Genomic DNA, 22,139 nt, shown 5'->3' on the forward strand with positions numbered 1-22,139 from the left:
GTAGTATATTTAACAAGCTTTGAATAGGTCATAGCTGCGTCACAAACTCTAGAAATAAAAGAGGTGCTTTTATTATATCCATTTTTTCCTCTGCTGGTCCATTCAAATCACGTGCATCTTTGAACATTATTTTGTATGAACCATCATAAAAAGTTTTTATATTACAGTCAATGTATCGATAACCCTTCTCTCTCATATGCATATCCAGTGTAATCAAGAGAGCCTGGTGGTCACTGAGAGCATAAAGTCCACAATTTTTCCAATTAGCAACTTGTTGCAGGTGACCCAGTGGTTATCAGTATAAACGTCATATCTATGATAGATTATCTTCCTGTGTCAGATCTATTCCAGTGTTCATAAGGACTGGGTCACTAATTTGGGCAAGTGCTTCCAGAACTTCACCTTATCAAGTTATTTTACTTTCCAATTCCGTTGCCCATACCTTGAAATCCCCAATCATTGCTGACTTAAGGTAACTAACCTCTAAGGAAATATGATCTAGAAAATTTGCATAGTCTTCAATCGTGATGCTGGAATAGATGTAACTGCTAAATATATACTCATCATTGATCTTGGATCCTACAAAGCCAGACTGGGGCACTTTATTTACTTCTTGGGTAGCTTGGGCAACACAAGCCCAAATAGCAGCGTTACCACTGACATTGGGTACTCAAGAAACTTCAAAAATTTTTGTATTGTTCACAGAGAGCAATGTATTTTCAATGTTAATTCTACAGCAATTGAGTATTCAATAAATGGTTAAATGCAGAATGTCATTTTTAATTACTGTTTTCTTTTGGTATTTCTGCCATAATTTTGCAAAACAGAAATGTTGAAATTTTTCAGTGAGCAATACTATTAAATGTACTTTTCTGGAAACTGTTTTGATCATCTGCTCATATATGAGCCAAAAGCTCATATGGATAATTTAAAAAATAACTGTTCAAAACGAGCGAGTATTAATTTCTATTCCAAGTAGGATGATAGGTGAAAGTTGTATAATGCTTGCTCCGTGCCACATATTTTTGATGTTTGATTATTTTTTACCAATAAAGTTTTAATGAGTTGTCATCATTCGTGCTTCCATATTCTTCAGGGTAAACACAAATTTGATTTCCGCCTTCTCACTTTTTTTTTCATTAATTTAAGAAGATATGAAAACAAATCTTTTCTTCCATAACATAAATATATATATATTTTTTTAAAACCAACCTATACTAAATTAAACCTAAATAAATTCTTTACATTTTGTAATTTGTATTTTTTATACCAGAAATCAGTTTGGAGCATCTGCTCTTAATTCAGTAGATCTAGTCTAATGAGGAACAGAAAGGGATCTTGGTGGAGTATTTTGGAGAAGTCCTGAAAATTTTTTCACATTTTTTACTGTGCTAAATACAAATTTCAACTATGGCACCTTAAATTATTATAGAACATTAAAAAACAAAACAAAAAAAAACAACCTAGAATTAGTTTCTCATAACTTGAATGATTACCATATATTATTCAAATAACTTCTATTACAATAATTATGAGAGATAGTTGACCGTGGATGATAAATGAGGAGAAGATGGTTGGGGTGCGGTCAATGAAAAACACAAATAAGTATGATTAACTTATTTTAATGTGCCAACGTTTCGGCTAGAGTTTCTAGCCTTCTATTATTCTATTACAATAAATTAAACAAGCAGAAATTATCTAATTTTTTTCTGGCAAAACTCCTTTCCTGGTCCCCTTTAGGCTGAATTTTATTCCTCATAATTTCGACTATAGTCAAAGGTATTTTAATAAAGCATAATTATGATTTTCACATTATGAGCAAACTGGAATAAAACATTCGAGGTGGAAAAGTTGAAATTCGTAATGAGCATTTCAAAAAAAAAAAAAAAAAGTTTTTCTGTTCAGTACCATTCACAATTAATGTATTTAAATTTATTTCGACAACAGAAATTAGTATTGGTTACTTTATGGTTTTTTTAGTGTTTATAAATATTAATATAATATATACATGAGCTTGTTTTAATGTTAAGATTAATTTCAGGCACCAAAGCTCAACAGTTACTTGTTGGGCTTCAAGCTACTTCTGATGAGGGACAACAAATGCAGGCAGTAATTGAAATGTGCCAAATGTTGGTGATGGGAAATGAAGATACATTAGCTGGTTTTCCAGTAAAACAGGTTGTTCCCGCACTTATAGCACTTCTCAATATGGAACATAACTTTGACATGGTAGTATATGTATTTTTTTTAATTAAAAAGATTCAGTTCTAATATAATTTTAATTTTTAATTGTGCTTAATTTCTTTGTGGTTATTCTTCTTTTATTTTGTACTTCGAAATGAAATGAAATGACAAATAGTTTATTATTCTGGGACTAGGTCTCTGTTGAACAATTACATAGGTAATATTACAATAACATATATTGGCAAAAAACAGTGTGGCCACACTTAATCATAACTTATATTAGATTGTATAAAAATAATTTTAGATACAGAGAAGGAAAAAAAAGGAATAAATTAAAAAAACTAACTGATTAAATACATGAAAAAAACAAAAACAAAGGTAGCTACAATTATCTGTACTATTATAATAATGGATTAGATTAGCGAAGAAAAATGTAAAGAACTTAAATAGAAGGGTTTTAAACAAGGGAAGGGTTGGTACATGACTTATGTTAGAGAAAATGGAGTTCTAGTGTTAGGCAGCCCGGTTAAAAATGATTTATCAAAAGCAGCAGTTCAGTGAGGTGGAGGGTAACTGTCAGATAAATGGGACCTGATAGTACAGGGGATTGGACTGAGAATTTGAATTGTAGGTTTTGTAGGATATAGGAGGAGCACTGAGTACTAATTACTTGAAATAGAAAGGAAGCTAGGAAATACTGGCATCGGAAGGATCTATAGAACCACTTCAGCTCGGCATAATACTGGGTTATATGTGTGTCTCTGGTGATCCCAAAAATGAATTGTACTGCGCAATACATAAGACGTTTAAGTTTAGATTCAAGATAAGCCGAGGGTCCATCAAATATCAGGCAGCCATTTTCAAAGTGGGAGAAAACAAGAAAGGAAACTAAGAGTTTGACAGGTTTTAAGTGGAAGGAGATAGGAGGATTTTATGAGGAAGGTCATTGATAAAGATGGAGAAAAGAGGGGATAGAGAGGAATCTTGAGATATCCTTTAGAAAGAGGTAGGGAGCCAGAGGGAAGATTATTAGAATTAAAACCATGCTGGGAACAACCAGTAAGGAAGGTTTGAAACTATTGAAGAGCACTAAATGACAAAGAGAGAGTGTGAAGTTTAGAAAGGAGGATGTTGTGGTTGGCAGAATCAAAGGCTTTGAAAAATCAAGATTTAGGATGGTGAGTTTCTGCTTGTCTAAGGCTGTATAATGGTCTCGAGAGATTTTAATAAGAGCAGACTGAGTGGAGTAGCCTGGCCGGAAACCAAACTGAAGGTTCAAAAGGTTACTTAACTTGAGAAACTGGGAAAGCTGGGATTGAACTATATGCTCTAAAGTTTTGGATAAGTTTGATAATAGGAAAATAGGGCAGTAATCATTTAGGGTTTCTGGATTTGTGGTTTTATTCAATGGATGGACTAGTGCAGTTTTTCAGGCAGAAGGGTAGGTGAAATTTTGTAGCGAAAAGTTTTAGATGTGACTGAGTATAGGAAGAATAGAAGGTAATAAGGCTTTAATCAATTTAACTGGGATATTATTGGGTCCGGAGTCAATACTTAAGTATTGATTTATCAGAAACAGTTTTCCTTAACTAAAGAACCTTAGTGACATGAATTAAGCTTTCTTAATAGATTTAGTAGAATTTGTTTTACTCCAATTGTTTATGTATACAAATCTCAAAAAATAAGTATTGATTACTGTTAATATTAAATGGAAAAAAAGAAGAAAAATAATTTGATGGGTATTGATTTTATTTTATCATGCTTATTAATGTTTTCCTTCTCACCAAAATATAAATTTTTTTAGGAACATTAGGGTGATTAGAAAATCTTAATGACTTTTAATTGGCTAACTTGACAAAAACCAATCTATTATTTGAACAGCTCTTTCTAAAAAGGTTAACCAAAGATTAATCATATTTCAACATATTTTCAATTTTGGCTCGTAAAGAGCCTCTGTTAATGATTAAGAGCTGAATAATTACCATCTTTGTTGTTAACTACACTCATAAAGAATTTTTTATTTTATTTGATTGAAATTGGATTCTAATATTGACCTCCTTTTTGTTTATTATAGATGAATCATGCATGTCGTGCACTTACCTATATGATGGAAGCTTTACCAAGATCCTCTGCTGTTGTATTAGATGCTGTTCCTGTTTTTCTAGAAAAACTTCAAGCTATTCAATGTATGGATGTAGCTGAACAATCACTTACTGCTCTTGAAATGCTGTCACGCCGCCATAGCAAAGCCATATTACAAGCTGTAAGTTGAGGATTCTTTGTATTTTATTTAAACAATATCAAGCATTGCAAATTATTTACTTTCACTATTTTTCAGCGTGGTGTATGGGCTTGCCTTATGTATTTAGATTTTTTTTCCATTAATGCACAAAGATCTGCTCTTGCTATTACTGCAAATTGTTGTCATAATTTGTTACCTGAAGAGTTGCATTTAGTATCACAATCGATACCACTGTTAGCTAGTCGACTTACTCAGCAGGTAATTATTTTATCTTCTTCTAAGTATTAAGATTTATTTTTTCTCTTAATTCAAATTTCTTTATTTTTAAAATTTAATGGTAGTTTAAATAACCCAGAGTTAAAAAAAATATATATAGCATATAATTGAAGTTTTTTCTGAACTTAATTTTTAATATTTTTTTTTAGTTTAAAGTTAAACTAAAAATTATTCAGAGAAACAATGGTTTCACAATAAAATAAAAATTATGATTTTATTATACACTACACTTCCACACCGGAAAGGTTCAACTTATATAATATAAATATTTAGTGATTTTGAACTTTCCATATTCACATTTATTTAAAAATATGTAACATTAAACAATGTTTGGGAGTACTCCTCTGTCTTCAGGGTTCTCTCGTATAACAAAATGTTTTTCTTCTACATACATTTTTACGTTTTTGTTTTTAGGATCAAAAAAGTGTTGAAAGTGTTTGTTTGGCTTTAAGTCGATTGGTTGAAGGACTGCAATCAGATCCACCGAAACTCATGCAGATTGCTAGCACTGAGCTTTTAACTAATCTCCAACAGTTGGTGAGGATTCTTTATTTTAAAATACGTGATTATTCTTACTATTTTATTAAAGGATATACTTTTTACTCATTAATTAAAAAAAAAGTCTGCCAAGTACATGGATTGACACCTGCGTACTTATACTTTTTTAAAAGAAGTATAGCTTCTTCACTATTTTTTTTCTAATGGCCACTTATTTTATTTTACTGAAAAATCCATTTCCTAGAAATTATCCTTTTTCTGCAGATTTCTATTCGGTACATAAATACCTATATTTTTTGGTTAATAATTTGTTGTCTGAGATTAAATTCTACAGTACGAGCTGTTTTTGAAATATAGGCATGTCCAGGAAATCATTTTTTTGTATAGGTAAGCAAAGGTATTGAATGGAACTGGTTAAAATTTATATGTATAAATCCATTTCCTAGAAATTATCCTTTTTCTGCAGATTTCTATTCGGTACATAAATACCTATATTTTATGGTTAATAATTTGTTGTCTGAGATTAAATTCTACAGTACGAGCTGTTTTTGAAATATAGGCACGTCCAGGAAATCATTTTTTCGTATAGGTAAGCAAAGGTATTGAATGGAACTGGTTAAAATTTATATGTACTATCTATTTTCAAAATAAAGCTGTCAAGAAAAATAATTTTACATTTATAGGGGGATGAATGTGCGAAAATACTGGATGGTATTTAACAAAACTTATATTGAGCAATTCCCAACTTTTTTCCAAATTCAGGGCAAATCGAATATGCTGTTTTTGAAATACAGTTGTGCCGAAATGTTTTTGAGCATTGGTATAGGAAAGTTATGAATGGAATCTAATTAAGTTGAAATGTGACCATGTTGCACCAACTTACACAATTCCTTAAAATTTCATCCAAATTCGATTAATGGTTCCATTGATTAGGGCAGAACACTAATTTGAATACAGATATGGAACCAAATTTGTTCCTGGATATCTAAAACATCAAATAATTTTCTGACATTCAAATAAATTTCTGAAAGAGAAAATTTTCAATCCTAAGAACAAAAATTGTCTTAGCTTTGACCAAATTAATGTCTATTCAGTATTGGCAAATGAGAGCCGTATTGCTAGTACCAGTTTTTTTTATGGTGAAAAATTGTTTGTTTTTTTTTAATTTTACATTTATAACCTTTTTAGAGGGAGTCCTTCAATTAAGTAAAGATTCCTAAAATATTGGTTAATAATATTAACAACTCTATAACTTCCTTTAAAGCAAATAATGCACATAATGCATTTTTTATTTATCAATAACCAATTCTATTATAACATTATATAGCACTGATGTAGTTAAGAAATATAATAATTTGTATAAAATGAAAATATGCAATACCTAGCAATACACAAAATATGTTATCATTAGAAAATAATTTCAGCTTTGAATTTCAGAATGAAGAAAAATATATAATTAAGTTAATAATTGATTTTAAAAACTTATTTGAAAATATACAAAGATCGGGAAACCATATATTAATAATTTTAATTTGATAAAAAAAAAAATCAAAAATCAATATTTTTTTTCAATATCCCATCCCGAGTGTTCTGTGAGGACTGGCTGACAACATTGAGCAATTGGCGTTGCCATCTATTGATATTTTATTTGGCTGAACTGTTCTGGATTTAGTGAAGCAACATGTCAAAAATTCCCTTCCCACCTGCCTTATTTCATGATGTCTACTATAGTTATGATTAATATTTGAATAAAATAACCCTAATAAATACATTTTAACTTAGGATATGAGGAAAAGTTATCCTTAATGTTACTCTAATATTTATTTTTGTAGCTGCTTAATAGGTGGTATTTTTATTTTTTTTAGCTTGTGGTTTCTCCACCTTTAATCAACACTGGGACATTTATTACTGTTGTCCGCATGCTTACTATCATGTGTGCTAACTGTCCAGAGTTAGCCCTAACTCTTTTAAAGAACAATATAGCGGAAACATTGTGTTATCTTCTTACTGGAAGAGCTGACACTTCTCAGGGAGAGGTATATTTTTTAATATATCATACTATTTTTGTATATAAGGAAGTATTTGATAATATTATATATATATTTTTCTCTTCTACTGTTAGTAATTAAACGAAATAATTGGTTTTTTATAATTTATTCAAATTCTTGAGACTGGTATTTATCTATTAAATAAATCAATTGGTATCCTTATTAAGTCTCAACATTCTTTATAATATCAATAGTCCAACGTTTCTGCCAATTCGGGCATCCTCAAGGACAATCTTAAATATAAATTCACACCTCACATCAAAATTAAAAAAAAATGTTTTAGAGGCTATTTTGCCCAGGTCTTCAAATTCAAGTAAAATTCATCCTATTTTTGTAGAACTTCATTTTATTTTTATTATTAACTTCATTAATTTTTAAAAACTTTAATTTTAGATTAAAAATACACTATCCACTATTAGATCCGTTTATCTATTTTTGATGTGAGGTGTGAATTTAATTTAAGATGTTCTTGAGGCTGGCCGAATTGGCCGAAACGTTTGAGTATTGATATAATAAAGAATGTTGAGACTTAATAAGGATACCAATTGATTTATTTAATAGAAAAATAATTTGTTTTAACATGCCCATTTATATACAAAAGTATACCATTTCTCATTTAAAAAAAAAAATTTTCATTAGTAGATAAAACTAGGCTTTATTAGCACAGGGTATCATAATATAAGAAATATGAAATATAAACATTTTTTAATGTTGATATTTTAATTAAAATTAAAATTTATACCGCTACAACCCATGAAGATGAAGGTCAGGGGTTCAGTACTTTGTAAGGAAGTACTGTTATTAGACCAACGGTTGTGCTAGGAGGTGATTTGGTTAGAATCACGTCCGACTGCCAGATTTTTACCCACTTAAGGGTACCCAATTTATGAGTCTGGGTGGACCCCAGAGGGGCTCCAGAACCCACAAGGTTGACTAATGGCCACAGTGTGACAGAAAACAATTTTCTGCCCAGCCAAATTCGAACCCGGGTCCTTGGAGTTTGTAGCATCATGCCTTACCATGGTGCTACCATGCTCTCCCTGTTATTTTAATAAATTCCTCTAAATTATTTTAGATTTTAGATATTTATTATAATGGGTTTGTAATTATTATTTCTCTTTATTTATTATTCCCACTTTTCAGATTGCCTTTTAAATACTTTAGCAATCTTTTATCCCATCTTTCTACAATATCCATCATGGCTTATTCAGTTTTTAATACTTTTGGATTAAGAAGCAGTGATGTCTTTTTTGTTTTAATGTAACATTAATTTCATTTAGAGAAGTTAAATCTACTTTAGTTATAATAGTGTAAGTACTATTAAATTGTAGAACACAGTTTAGAATTTATAATGTTTGTTATCTATATTCTTATTCTGTTAATGCAAGTTCTCGCATTAGTACAAATACATATTGAATTTTTAAATTCCGAATATTTTGTTTGATTCATAAAAATATTATTTAATACATTGATAATCATTTTAAAATCCTAAATAAAAATTGATTTATGGATATTTTTAATTATTGTAAGGTTCTTATTATTTGTGATGCATGTTTGTATATGTGAGTTGGTGAGTTGGAAGTAGTGTCACCTCATTCCTGGTCATTGGCTCCACGAGTTGTGTTGAGTAGAATCCTTCATATCTGGGGATCTAAAGTGAACTCTAAGAATGATGTACTGCAGGAAATCAGCAGAAGGATCATTGCTTCCTTTGATACTTCTACAGCTTGCCAAATCACGTTAAAAGCTAGTATATTTTCTCTAGAATCAAAATAATAACACCTTGTTGCTCTGTTAAGGGCCTTGGACGAAATGAAGCTTAAACAATCACCAAGTTAGTGGAAAACTGAATCCATATATTTAGTAGGCAAACACTAAGAATATTATTCGGAATAAAAAAATTTAGAACTTCATGACATATAAAAATATCAACATAGTATGGTTTGTGACTTTTGGATTGTTCATGTCGATGTCGCTCTACATAGATGAATGACTCCAGTATCCCAAAAAGTTATGATCGGAGGAACTTCACCGAATGAGGAGAGTAATCCGGGGCAAGATTGCTGGATGGTGTAGTAGCAGATGTTAGATGGTGTAGTTGCAGATGCTGGACTCCCAAAACTGGACTGCTGCAGCACGAGACAGCTGTCTGGCACAGGTGGCTGCAGGTGGTCCAGGATTGTTAGCAGTTATAGTTCCATTTATGTATGTATGTATGTATCTGTATCTGTATCTTGCTGCTCAGCAGAGGTTTTACAAAGTATGTAAGCTAAACTTACTTTTTTTTTTTTAATTATAAATGAATGAAGTAGAATGATTATTACTTCATTATAATTTTTTTATTTAAATAAATTCTGAATGCTTGAATACTATTTCTAGATGGAATTAACTGGTCGTTCACCTGCTGAAGTTTATGAAATGACTTGTCTTATTGGAGAGTTGATGCCTCGTCTCCCACAAGCGGGGCTTTTTGCTGTTGATAGTCTTCTAGAGCGTCCATCACCTCGTTCTCCTCCAGCAGATTCAGTGTCATGGCAATGGAGGGATGATGCTGGTCTTTGGCATCCATATACACCAATAGATTCTCGCATTATAGAGGTAATTGATGTCATATTGCTTATTATTGTTAATTATATATTTATTTTTTTCTGTTTTTGTGATTGGATGTACAAGTATATTGATAAAACAGATTTTAAAATTTTAAAATTAACATTTCTCATTTTGAAAAATTATTTCATCACGTATTATATGTAATAAGGTATAAATATATGAGAGTAGATCAAATATTAATAAGAATTTATTTTCCTAGTTATTTTTTTATAGATAGGTAAGCTATATAGGCGATAAACTTAAAAACAAGTTTTTTGTCAGGAGTGTATAGTATGTTCAGGTAATTAGTATACCTGTACACAGGTCATGTCAGAGAAAAAAAACTCATCCCTTTCAGTTTACAAATGGACAAGTAGAGGTGTGTCGATCTGGGCCCTGTTTCATAATGAAAGCTAATAGTATTAGTTCAAAATACAAGTATAGAAACAACATGTTAATTACACTAATACTTATTTTTTTTAAATTTACCTAATTAATTGATGAATTAATTTGAAGTAATGTTAATAGTTGCAATTATATAGCAAAGTGGCTAATTGTACCTGTTCAATTTATTGGTACCAAAGTTTAAAAAAAAAAACTTGTGGCAGTCTTTGGGACTGGCCAATAGAAGTGAAACTTCTGGAAATAAGAAAATGTATTAAAATTTTATTAATAATCATCATGCACTCCTTTATAGCTTAAGGCAGAAAATGTTAGTTTAATAATAATTAGAAAAGGACAGTCATTTCTTAAGTCAATTCTAGCTGGAAAATATTATATTGTAACAAGAGATTATGAGATTATGTGCTCACTCAAAAACTGTTGTGGTTGTTAAACTCCTGTAAGCTCCTACTCCCCTATTACAAGTAACAAATGAGGGTTGATTTGATATACAGAATCAAAATTAATGCTAACACAATATTTTTTTTACCTGTCTATTGTATTATATTAGGAATGTACAAGTTTTGTTAAGAACTAAAAAAATTTTACCTTAAATAATAATGAATGTTTTTTTCAATAGAACTAAATTTAGTGCTGTGATAGCCTTTTAGATAAAAATATAAAATAAATTAAATAAAAGATAAACTTTTATTATGAGATAAAATTAATTTTTAAGTTTCACACTTAAGCTAGGTTAGTTTGATTGGAAGTAGTTTGATCTCTGGAAAATTTGAGATTCTTGCCGAATGGAGGATTCATTTTATTAATTCCTCAACTATAGAGATAAAGTTACTTGTGAAGAAGCAAGAACCAGAGAAGAACTAATCTATAGAAACCAGCTGGATGACCAAGAATTGGGACATGGAGCCCCCTGATGAATATGTGATTGCTGATGCACTCCCTATGGAACTCCGAAAAAAGTAATGGGAGTTATCTTATTAAAACACTACAAGATCTGGTTATATGGACAGATGAGATAATGTCCACTGATTTGAAAAAGTCAATTTTGTGCCTAATATAGAAAAAAGGTGATGGACTTGCATTCAACAACTATTCCTTCTGGCTGTGATCGAGGCTTTCCTTGCATTGTAGGACACAGCAAGAAAACTTGGACTAGAAGTTAATGATTCCAAAATCAAGTACTTGATGACTGAGGGGGGTTCCTAAACCAAATGGGAGAGTAACCATTTAGGCCCCGTAACCTCAAAAGGGCCTGTTATTGAGATTAGAAGGATTACCACAACCAGCCGATGCTACTTTGGCATGTAAAATCAGATGAATACTCTCCAGAGAGACCTAGATACACCTCTATAAAATTTTGGTATGTCCCATGCTTCAGCAGGGATCTTAATGTTGTATAACATGTAAGGCTACTGAAAAAGAGCTCCTGATCTTTGAAAGAAAAATTCTCTGCTGAATTTTTGGAGGTAAAAAAGTTGATTAAGAATAGAAAAGATGACCCTGGAGCTATACAATGACTTTTGAGAACCTGATGTCAAAATAATGAAGCTGAGACGTTTAAGAAATACAGGGCATACAGAAAATGGAAAAATTCTGCTAACGAAGCCAGTTTGTGGAAGCAGGAAGAGCAGGAGACTGAGATGGTCGGATGGTGTTGTAGGATATGCTAAAAATAGCCTCGGAGTAAAGAACTGAGTGGTGGCAGGATAAGACCGTGACAATTGGAGGAAGCGGTCAAAGAAGGTCATGATCTGAAAAAATTTTTTTCAAAGATGCTAGAAATGGTGGCCCTCCATAACTTAAATTTTGAATTATTATGGTTTAATCTGCCATTTACTGTTAAAATAATTTGTGGAGAAGTAGGCATTTGTGTTTTTAAACAAACTTACAGTCGAGGATTTCATATTTTTGAAACTTCTAGAAACTGATTAATAAATTTAAAGATCATTTATCTTTTTTGTGTCAGTTCTTTCTATCTTACAGAAAAACTTATTTAATTAAACTTTTTACTAACAAATAAGTAAGTCATAATTAACGAGTATAATATTTCTTAACCATTTTTTTTTATTTTTTTTATTGTAGGCGGCGCATCAAACCGGTGAAGATGAAATGTCTTTATCAACTTTTGGAAGAACATATACTGTTGACTTTCATAATATGCAGCAAATTAATGAAGATACTGGAACGTCTAGGCCCGTTGAAAGAAGGTTAATTCGACCTCAAGCTCTATCTCAATCACAGGCAGTAAACAATAATACAAGTCCACATCAAGAAAAGTGAGATCAGTGAATTTTTCTTTTTCATTTGTAGACTAATGCTTTTATGGGTTATATAAATATTTATTGGAAGATATTGATTGACCGTGTGTAAAGATGAAAGGAATATGGTCCGGGTGCGGTCAAAAAAACTCAAATAGTATATTCTACTATTTGAGTTTTTTTGACCGCACCCGGACCATATTCCTTTCATAAATATTTATTGTTTTCATCATTTGTTTGTTGTATTTTCAATTATTTTCATCTGCTAATTCTTCCTTTGTTATTCTTTTTGTTATTAATTTATATTGACAGTTTTACCTGTTTGAAAAACAAAACAAAATGTAAACCATTTAATTATCCTTTTTAAGAAAAGTTGAGATGTGCATTCTCCATGTACTTTTCCTTAATAATCAACTAAGTGAAATATATTGGAGGTACAGTTAATTTCATATTCAAATCAATGATAGTCAATAAAAGTATATTAATACAAATTATAAATTATTATAAAAAATATTATAAGTCATAAAATTATTATAAGTCAATATAAATTAATCCTAAAAAATATATAAACAGGATGTAAAATTATATCTATTCCTCCTTGCATGTATATATTTTCTTTTGTTTGCTCTTAGGTATTTAGTTTCGGTTCAAACTTAATATTTATATATTTACTATTAATTTGTTTGATTAGGAACTCCATTTTAAGTTTCATGAATTAATGAAAATTTGATACTATAATTATATAATTATTTTTGAAAACATCTAATTTTGTGTTTATTTCCTCATTTTATTTAATTATTTATTTTATTTTTCTTATTCTAGTGAGATAGATGCTAATTTGAGGGATGTCGCTGGTGCTTTTATACGTTCTCTTTTCTCTGTGCTTTATGAAGTCTATTCAAGTTCTGCCGGCCCTGCTGTACGACATAAATGCCTAAAAGCATTATTGCGCATGGTTTACTTTGCTTCTCCTCAACTTCTTAAGGTACTTAATTAGTTCAGTTTCTCCGACAGTATATTTTATGTAATAAACTAGAGTTTAAAAGTGGACTGGAACACAATAATGATCATGAATTTGTTTATTTTATTTTTTTGGTTCTATTAAAATCATTATGACGTTAATTATTTATGAGGTAGCCACCATTTAATTTAGGATCTTTCTACATTTGAAATTCATTGAGCACACCTGGTATGAAGAATTAAATTTATATTTTTAATAGCCTATATAAGTTGTTTTTGGATGAATCAGTTAATCAGATCCCTGTTCTGAATTAACTATAATTCTTTTTTTTTTAGCATTTTAAAAATAATGGTGAAAAGGATAATGAAAAGCTTTTAGTGCAGTTATAATTAAGCTATTTAAAATAATTGTTTTTAATATAAATAATGTTATATGTTTTATCTATCATCACCTCTCTTGAGTCAGATTTAATATAGTAAAATCTTCAAATCAAAATAAAAAGTTCTACCATTTATGTTAAAGATGTTTTTTTAAATTGATAAAACTTGTACATTTTCTGTAAACATTCTATTAACATTTTTCTTCAAGGTTTTGTCTGAACAATGTAATTATTGAAGTTAGTACACAGTTTTAGATCTTCCAATAACTTTAAAAATGTATAAAATGAACATTCCAGGTGTTCATTTAAATGGTTATTAAATTTTCTGCAGAGCTAATAAATCTTAATGTGACCAATATTAGCAAAAATACAGGAAATATTCTTTTTATTAAACTTCGCACCCAAAAGGAAATTCATGTGATTAGATTTGCTAGATATTTTGTATTCATTTCTGAAGTATATTCTTAATTGATTATTTATCATTTTCAGGAAGTTTTAAAAGCGCAAATGGTATCGAGTCACTTGGCTGGTATGATGGCATCCACTGACCTGAGAATTGTTGTTTCTGCCCTCCAAATGGCAGAAATACTGATGCAAAAACTCCCTGATGTTTTTAATGTCCACTTTACAAGAGAAGGTTAGTTTTGACTGTTTCAAATCACTGGGAATTAATTTTTATGTAGGAGTAAAAAAAAGTCTTGTTTTTTACCTTTAGTTTAAATAATTGAGTATGTTACCCTATTAGGATAATACATTTATTTTAATTGTAATAAGAAATATGGTTATGGTGGGTCGGAGTAGAATATAATTAGTCAGGACTTAAACAAACAAACTGTTTGTTAAGCCACTTCAAATCGACTCTGTCTCTTTGTAGGAAAGCTTAAATAAAGAACAAAAAAAAAATGCTGGCTCGGATCGAAACCTTTATTTGTCAAGTTAAAAAAAAAATACATAAATTAATTTAAAAAAAAAAAACCTTCCAAAAATATGGGGAAAAAATTAAAATAAAAAAAAGGTTCTCCGATTTAAGCAAAATTGAAATTAAAAAAAAAAAAGAAATTGAAAAAAATTACTAGTTACAATTAATGAACTCCTCCGATGGGTCGAAGACGACATTCTTTTCATAATAGACGTAGGTGGGCCCACACAGCAAGGTCTGGTGACTGAAGTAGAGCCACTGGGGGACCATCCTACACCAAGCTGACTGGGCGACTGTACCATAATAAGTCCACTGGGCCACTGTACTTAGCCCACAACCTGTATTGTTGTGGCAAATAATCCCATTGCCCGGTATTTCACCATAAACACTACACCACAAGTATAAATATCCTCCATTTAAAACAAAATCAACTTCTAACCACAATACAAAAAAAAATTAAAAATGTAATTAAATATATTAACTGCCCAACTACAAAATATGTCCATTTTAATATACATGGTGTTAATACTATTAAAAGAGCCTCGGTAGCAAAGTTCCATCACTAAGGTCTTATTTTTCTCTAATTTTTGTCGGTAAAACAGATGAAAAGTGATTTTGGCTTATTAAAGCATAAAACGTTGAAATGAATTGGAGGAGAGGGCTGTAAAAGTATGCAAAATTGCAAAAAAAAAAAATTTTTTCAACGAAAATGTTTGTCCATGAAATGACATTTCTCTAAACCCAATTTGATATATGAATTACCAACCCTCTTACTCAATTTGAAGTGATTTTAGAAGTGCAAGAAACTTGAAAAAGTTTTGACATGATCAAATTTAACTGAAATTTATATCCGTCAAAAATAATTCCACAAAAATTGTCCAGATCTTTTGTTAAGTAGACATATGAGTAAACATAATTTTAAATATATATTTAATCCATTTGAAATAGAACACTTTATGAATTCACTTCTTTTTATTAACTTAGTTCATACCATGTTAGCTTATGGAAATTTTACTTTTAATTCCTCCACTGCATCCTGTCTTGTCTTTTTTTTTTTTTTTACTTTTGCATACATTTGGCAACTTATTTAAGATTTTATGCTTGCAGTATTATACTTTTCTCCCTGAGTGTAAATATTCTAAGCATATACAGATAAACTTACAATATAAAAACATATTCTGATTGGATTAGAGTCTGCTATTGAGGTAAGTATACCTTGAATCATCTAACCAAAAAAGTTGCGAATGGTTGTAATCTTATCATTGGTTTTATACAATATTCAATCATTGCTGTAATCTTATGTTACTATTGAGGTATAGTCTGTAAATTTACTTGATACACTAAACTAAAATTTTAGGCATCTTGATAACTTTAATATTAGCTATAAATAAGGTCTAATTAGTTAATTTTTATGTCAGTTTTAAAATTAAATGTTGGTGAAATATACTTATAGGAGTAATACACGAAATAAAGCAGCTTGCTGATCCAAACATTCCAATTGGTGCTTCTCCTTCTAAGACAACTCCCGCTTCAACATCACCTACAGATTCAACATCAACACCAGGACCATCAACAGCTGCTGTTTCTCCTCCCAATGGCACAGTCTACTCTCGATTGAGTAAGCTCTAATGTTATATTTTTAAAATACATTTTCGAGTTTATAATTAATTATATAACAAGTGATGAAATTATAAATAATGATGCACAAGACCAGACGTATATCAACAGCCTACCTGGTTCGTTTTTGGTCAGTATTTATGTTTTGGTAGCCCCAAAAAATGAATCCTGATATTTCCACCCTGATTTAGATTGGGTAGCATGAACTGTCTGCTACCTTCAACCATATACATGGTGTGCTCATAAAGTTTCTGATCTCATTTTTAAAATGTATCAAACATTTTTGTACAGCAAACTTAAGTCTACATTATAAGAATCTTGGGTATTGATACCCTGCATCCACTGTTTTCCATTGTTCATAGGTTGCCTAGAACTCTTCACAAGAAAAGCTTTTAATTATAATTAAATTATTAAATTATTTTAAGCTAATAATTCTGTCTTGCTTTCCTGAAATGGTAGATCTGTATGGTTTCCTTTTGTGTAAAAAATATTTTTGTACATATGCTCAAACATACACTCTCTTTAGTATTGATATTGTTTTTATAGGTTCTGGAGGGAATGTTGCTACCACAACCCACTCCAACACCACTGATGAAACAATCAGTGTAGAAGATGATGACATGCCTTTAAGTGATTGTTCACCAATTACTCGGTACATTTTTTTATGGCATTTTATTTTACTGGTTTTTAGTTAGTATTAATAATTTTTGTCAGATATATTTACTCAACTCCACCCCTCTTCCCAACTTAAATATTTACTTACATTTACTAATTGTTTATATGTATGTGTGCGTGTGATGGTGTTAAATAATGAATTTTTGACTAAACATAGAAAACTAAGCTTAAGTTTTCTTATAGGTAGTTTTTATGAAGGTTCTTCTGTTATTGGTTTTTAGCTATTATTTTTAAGGTTTAAAGCTCTTGCAATGTGGAGTGATGGTTTGGTCATCTTGAAAAATTATTGGTACTAATGTCTTTAATCATATAAAATATTATTCCTTTTTATTGTTATTTCTTATTAAATTTAGTGACATTTTTTTAACTATTGATTTTTCTAGTTTAAAAACAAAATATACACACAATTACATATTCTACAGACCCATTTTAAGTCAAATTTTAATTTCCTAATTTAAATATATATGTATTTATAATACTTGTCGGGTATTTATGATGGGTCCATCAGGTTGGAGAAAAAACAGTACCACCCCCAGTCTTCTTCATTTTAATTTATTGAAATAAAGAAGTTTAGATAGTACCCCGCTCTCCAGTCTTCTTTATTTTAACTTGTTGAAGTAAAGAAATCTATATAGTAAGTACCACTCCCAGTCTTCTGATATACCAGCACACTGCAACCTTCCCAATAATACTCCTTCTGAAATGTGGATTAATCAGTTGCATTTGTTGTCTCAGGTTAAGTTTTGCTGCACCAACTCTTTCCCTTAGTTACAAAATAACATTAATATATAGTATAAATTCAAATTTATAACTAATACCAATAATAAAACTTATGATAAATATAGAAGTAAATTCTTAGAATCAGACAGCATTAAGATCACTATACAACTAATATACATCAATCAGTTGGCTAGTTAACTTGGTGTGAAAAGCAAGTTACCTAATTTGTCCACAAATAAGAGAAACATGGGTTCATTCTCTCTTATGAATACAGTCTGATGCTAAACCCTGTAATTGGTACTAAATGAAATCAGTTTAGTAATAAATTCAACATGAAAAATTGATATGAGAGTTTAAATGCTGTGGTGAAATATCACCTTTAATAAAGCAGTATCAATATTGATATCATTCCAAATAATTGATTACATAGAAGAGAATTACTGGTTAAAACCATCATTAGGTATAAACTTGAGAGTTTGGGAGAGATTATTTAAAAGAGGTGCAGCAGGCAGCTAACTTGATTCAGCTTGTCCATTCTATAACAGAATAAGCATTTCTTAGAAGATGCAAGGTTTAAATTTAAAGAGGCACAAGTGTTCCAGGCACACATATATGTGCTCTTTTATGCACAAACTATCATGAAAGGAAAAATTTTGGCAAACGTAATGATTCACTGATTAAAACCGCTATAATCGAATAAGAAATTTAACCCCAACTCAGAAAATATTTCAACTTGCAGGCTCAGGATTACAGAGGTACTATAAAAGAGTGTGGCCTTTAATATTCCTTAAGAGAGTATGGTAAGATACATTGATAACTTAAGAATAAAAGAAGTTATGAGCCTAAAAGCAGGCAAAGTAGTTGAAACAAACCTTAATTTTTCATCCACCAAAGTATTCAGGTTATAGAAAAATTATTGAAAATTGAGGCAACTGATGTTTAATTGTCTTCAAAGAAAATAGCAACACTCCTACTGAATTGAAGAAATGAAAATTCTGTCCAGAAAATTTCAAAATCCACAGATGGAAAGAACTTTGTGAACAAATTCATAAAAATACCAAAGCATCACATTGATACTTGTAATAGAGGAGCTCCAGTGCTATTTTAGCTAAGTAAATAAAAAACTTACTGTAAGCACAAAACAGCAAAAATTCATGGTTTTTAGAAAATGAAAGTAATACATGAAAATCATGTGAGTGGGTTAAAGTAAATGAAAAATGGTAGACATTGGTTGGTATGATAAAGGAGAAATTCAAATTAAAAGAGTAAAAAGAATGATATCAAATAAAACCAAAATATTTCAAATATAATAAAGTATTTTAAAATATTTCAAATAAAAATTAAAGAAAATAAACAAGGATAACAGGCAGGTATTGTAACCTTACTCTATCAGTTTTTCTGGACTTTAAAAACTAATTGCATGCTAAATAGTAAAAACATGTTATGTGTTTAATAGCAGGATTAAATAACATTTCCCTTAACAATAAATAAGATAAGTTGGTCATATAGGGTAGGTGTAGGTTATTTTATGTTTCATTTTACAGTAGAAAAAAAATTAGAGTTAATAGCACAGAATACTAGTTATATTTTATTTGTATTTAAAAGGCAGTATGTAACTAAATGTTTCATTAACTATAAATATGATAAGTTTACTAGAGCAAATGGAAGTTATCTAAGTATCATTTTATGTTAGAAAAGAAGAAACCAATTAAAGCCATTATGTCAGAAGAATAGTTGAATTCCAGTTTTTTAAAAGTTAACAACTTTTATAAGTATAAAGTCCGAAACTTTTAAGGGCGTAAGAAAAAGGAATAGGGAAAATATTGATTGTTTGTTAAAATTATTTTTTTCTGACCAGATAATCTTGGAATTTACATAAACACGACAGTAATTTTTCTGTTACTCAATAGTCCTATTATCATTTCTTTTTCAGCTCAAGTCACCATGATTATGAGTCTGAAATAGGGCTTAGAACATCTGTATTTAGGTAAATATTACCTTCTATGAATTACTTATGATGGAATTTCGGACTGATCAAGTCATAGTTTAATAACAGACATTTCCCTTTGCTCATTTGAATGCAGAAAATAATTAATAGAATTTAAAGGATATGTATATATGTAGTAAACTAGTGGCTGTTTGTTCATGATGGTCTCCAAGTTATTCGTGTTGCAATAATACCACTATAATAAATCATGTGACAATTGATTAGTTAGTCAGAGTTTGTTTTATTGGAATGTGCTTTTAAACCTTCTGATTCCTTTTGTATTTTAATATGTTTTGATAAATCATCATTATATTTTTTTTAGAATGTGATGCTATGGCTTGAAAAAGCGTTAATATCTCTGTGGTTTGGTGAATATTAGTGGTTTGGAAGAACTTTTTCTGAGTCTTAAGAGTTTTTGAATAGTTAATTCCAAAGGATAATTTGAAGATCCTAATAGATGTTTTTTTCCCTACTCTCATTCAAGATTTGAAGGTCGTTCCTCCTTTGTAATTTTTTTTTTTTTTTTACAGGAGTGATTCTGTTTATTTGACAATTTCCACATATATTATTCAGTTTACTCATATAATAGTGTTCAGTAGTTTACTGTTACATAAATGATGTGAAAATGGATATTAAAGAAATAATTGAAATTGAATACAAAAATATTTAAAAAATAAATGATAGATTTAAAAATTGAAACTAGCAATATATACAAATAATTAATATCCCTCATAAGAGTTGGAGCGAGATAAAGACCTGAAAAAAAATTTATCTATTTACTCCAAAAGCTTTCTATATTCTAAATTAATAAATATTGCGCACTTTCAAATCCATAAAATTGTGTACTAAAAATGCAATATAAACATTCATACCTATTAACAATTCTTTTAAAGTCGACTTACTGTCGATTCATACCTATTAACAATTAAACAAGCAAAAGAGCCTAACTAATTACTCAAAATCTAAGTATTTTTTCTTTTTTTAATAGTTTAAAGTAGTCCTAATAGTATTATTTTACTTTGTTTGCTAGCATATATATAGATATTTTATTTGATTGGCATAGTTAGAGATTTTACTATTTTAAAAAATCTTTCTTATAGGTTAAGATTCACATAAATTATAATACCACCAAGTTAATTTATTATTACCAATGAAATTAGTTAAACTTTTTCGAATAATTGTTGTTAATATTATGTTGTTCAATTCACTGATGTTGGAAGGGAAAAATAGCCTTTTTGTACTTGATGTATAGGATTACATGCATGAAACCCTTTTGCTACCCTCGTTTTTAGTTTTATCAATCTTATGTCTTAGCTCTATTGAATAAAAGTTATATTTTAACCAATATATATGAACACTCCAATCTTACAACAATACATTAGTAGATCTTTATAGTTATCTAATCAGAATATGTTTAAAATGAATACAGATATATTAAATTGTTTTAAGCTCAGGTTCATTATATTTTCATTCTTAATTTTTTATTGTATTTTCTCAATAGGAGAATGCGTGAATTGAGAAAACAGAAAAGAAGTTCTAAAAGAGAAAAGCATAAGCAAGAGCCTGATATGTCATCGAATATTCAAGAACTTATTGCCAAACATAAGCAACATTGTAAGTACATTAAATCTCATTTTGATTCATCTTCAGGCTGCTAATTTATCTATTGAGGTATCTAATGTAACATCATAATGTATTGTTACAAAAAATATTTTATTTTTGAACATATATGTTTTAAAAATTTTTATAAATCATATATGCCACTAAAATTAGGCTAATGCTATGTTAATAGGGGATTATGAAGTAAAACTTACAAAAGTGTAGGTCATAATATTCTAATACTGAAAAATAATAACCTAGAACATGCTTCACTTACGGTTAAATGGTAAATTTTCCTTACTGCAGTGCAAATTTTGTTTCTGAATAGGTTAAGTGAAGGATTTCTGATTTAGGGTTTAATATAAATAGTGAAAAGACCAACTATATGAAAACCTCTAGACAGACTAGGGAGAGAAGAGATATTGTGGATGTGGGGGAAAACGTGTTTCTCAGCTGCAGTACTTTCAAGTACCAGGAAGGAGTTTTAACAGAGAACAATAAGTTAGAAGTCGAAATTAAGGGCAGAATTGTAGGAACCTGATGTTTCTATGCCCTACAAAAAAAAAGCTCTCTGATACTAAAGTCTTTCCAGAAAAGCAAAGCTTTTGTTGTACAAAACAATAATTATCCCAGTAGTAATGTATGGCAGTGAGACGTGGATTCTAACCAAGGAAAACAGAATAGCTCTACTGGTTTGGGAGAGAAGAGTCCTAAGAAAGATCTTGGGAGCTGTTAAAGAAGAGCGCTGGTGGAGAATCAGAACCAAAGCCAAACTAATAGCATTG

The 22,139-nt window shown here is 29.9% G+C and overlaps 1 protein-coding gene across 1 annotated transcript in view; it reads left to right on the forward strand.

Moving 5' to 3' along the window:
• The window catches only part of ctrip (E3 ubiquitin-protein ligase ctrip), a gene marked incomplete in the record, with an annotated part of 83,261 nt that overhangs the window by 34,398 nt on the left and 26,724 nt on the right, over positions 1–22,139 (forward strand). Inside the window, 13 exon segments of the mRNA XM_067050484.1 lie at positions 2,042–2,229; positions 4,259–4,447; positions 4,523–4,684; positions 5,117–5,239; positions 7,066–7,236; positions 9,628–9,846; positions 12,322–12,515; positions 13,320–13,482; positions 14,327–14,474; positions 16,210–16,374; positions 16,920–17,025; positions 19,702–19,755; positions 21,257–21,369. Of these exon segments, the coding sequence (XP_066906585.1) occupies positions 2,042–2,229; positions 4,259–4,447; positions 4,523–4,684; positions 5,117–5,239; positions 7,066–7,236; positions 9,628–9,846; positions 12,322–12,515; positions 13,320–13,482; positions 14,327–14,474; positions 16,210–16,374; positions 16,920–17,025; positions 19,702–19,755; positions 21,257–21,369 (1,995 nt within the window).

Source organism: Halyomorpha halys, unplaced genomic scaffold (genome assembly GCF_000696795.3).
Source record: "Halyomorpha halys isolate HHAL.00 unplaced genomic scaffold, Hhal_1.1 Scaffold541.1, whole genome shotgun sequence".
Taxonomy (NCBI): domain Eukaryota; kingdom Metazoa; phylum Arthropoda; class Insecta; order Hemiptera; family Pentatomidae; genus Halyomorpha; species Halyomorpha halys.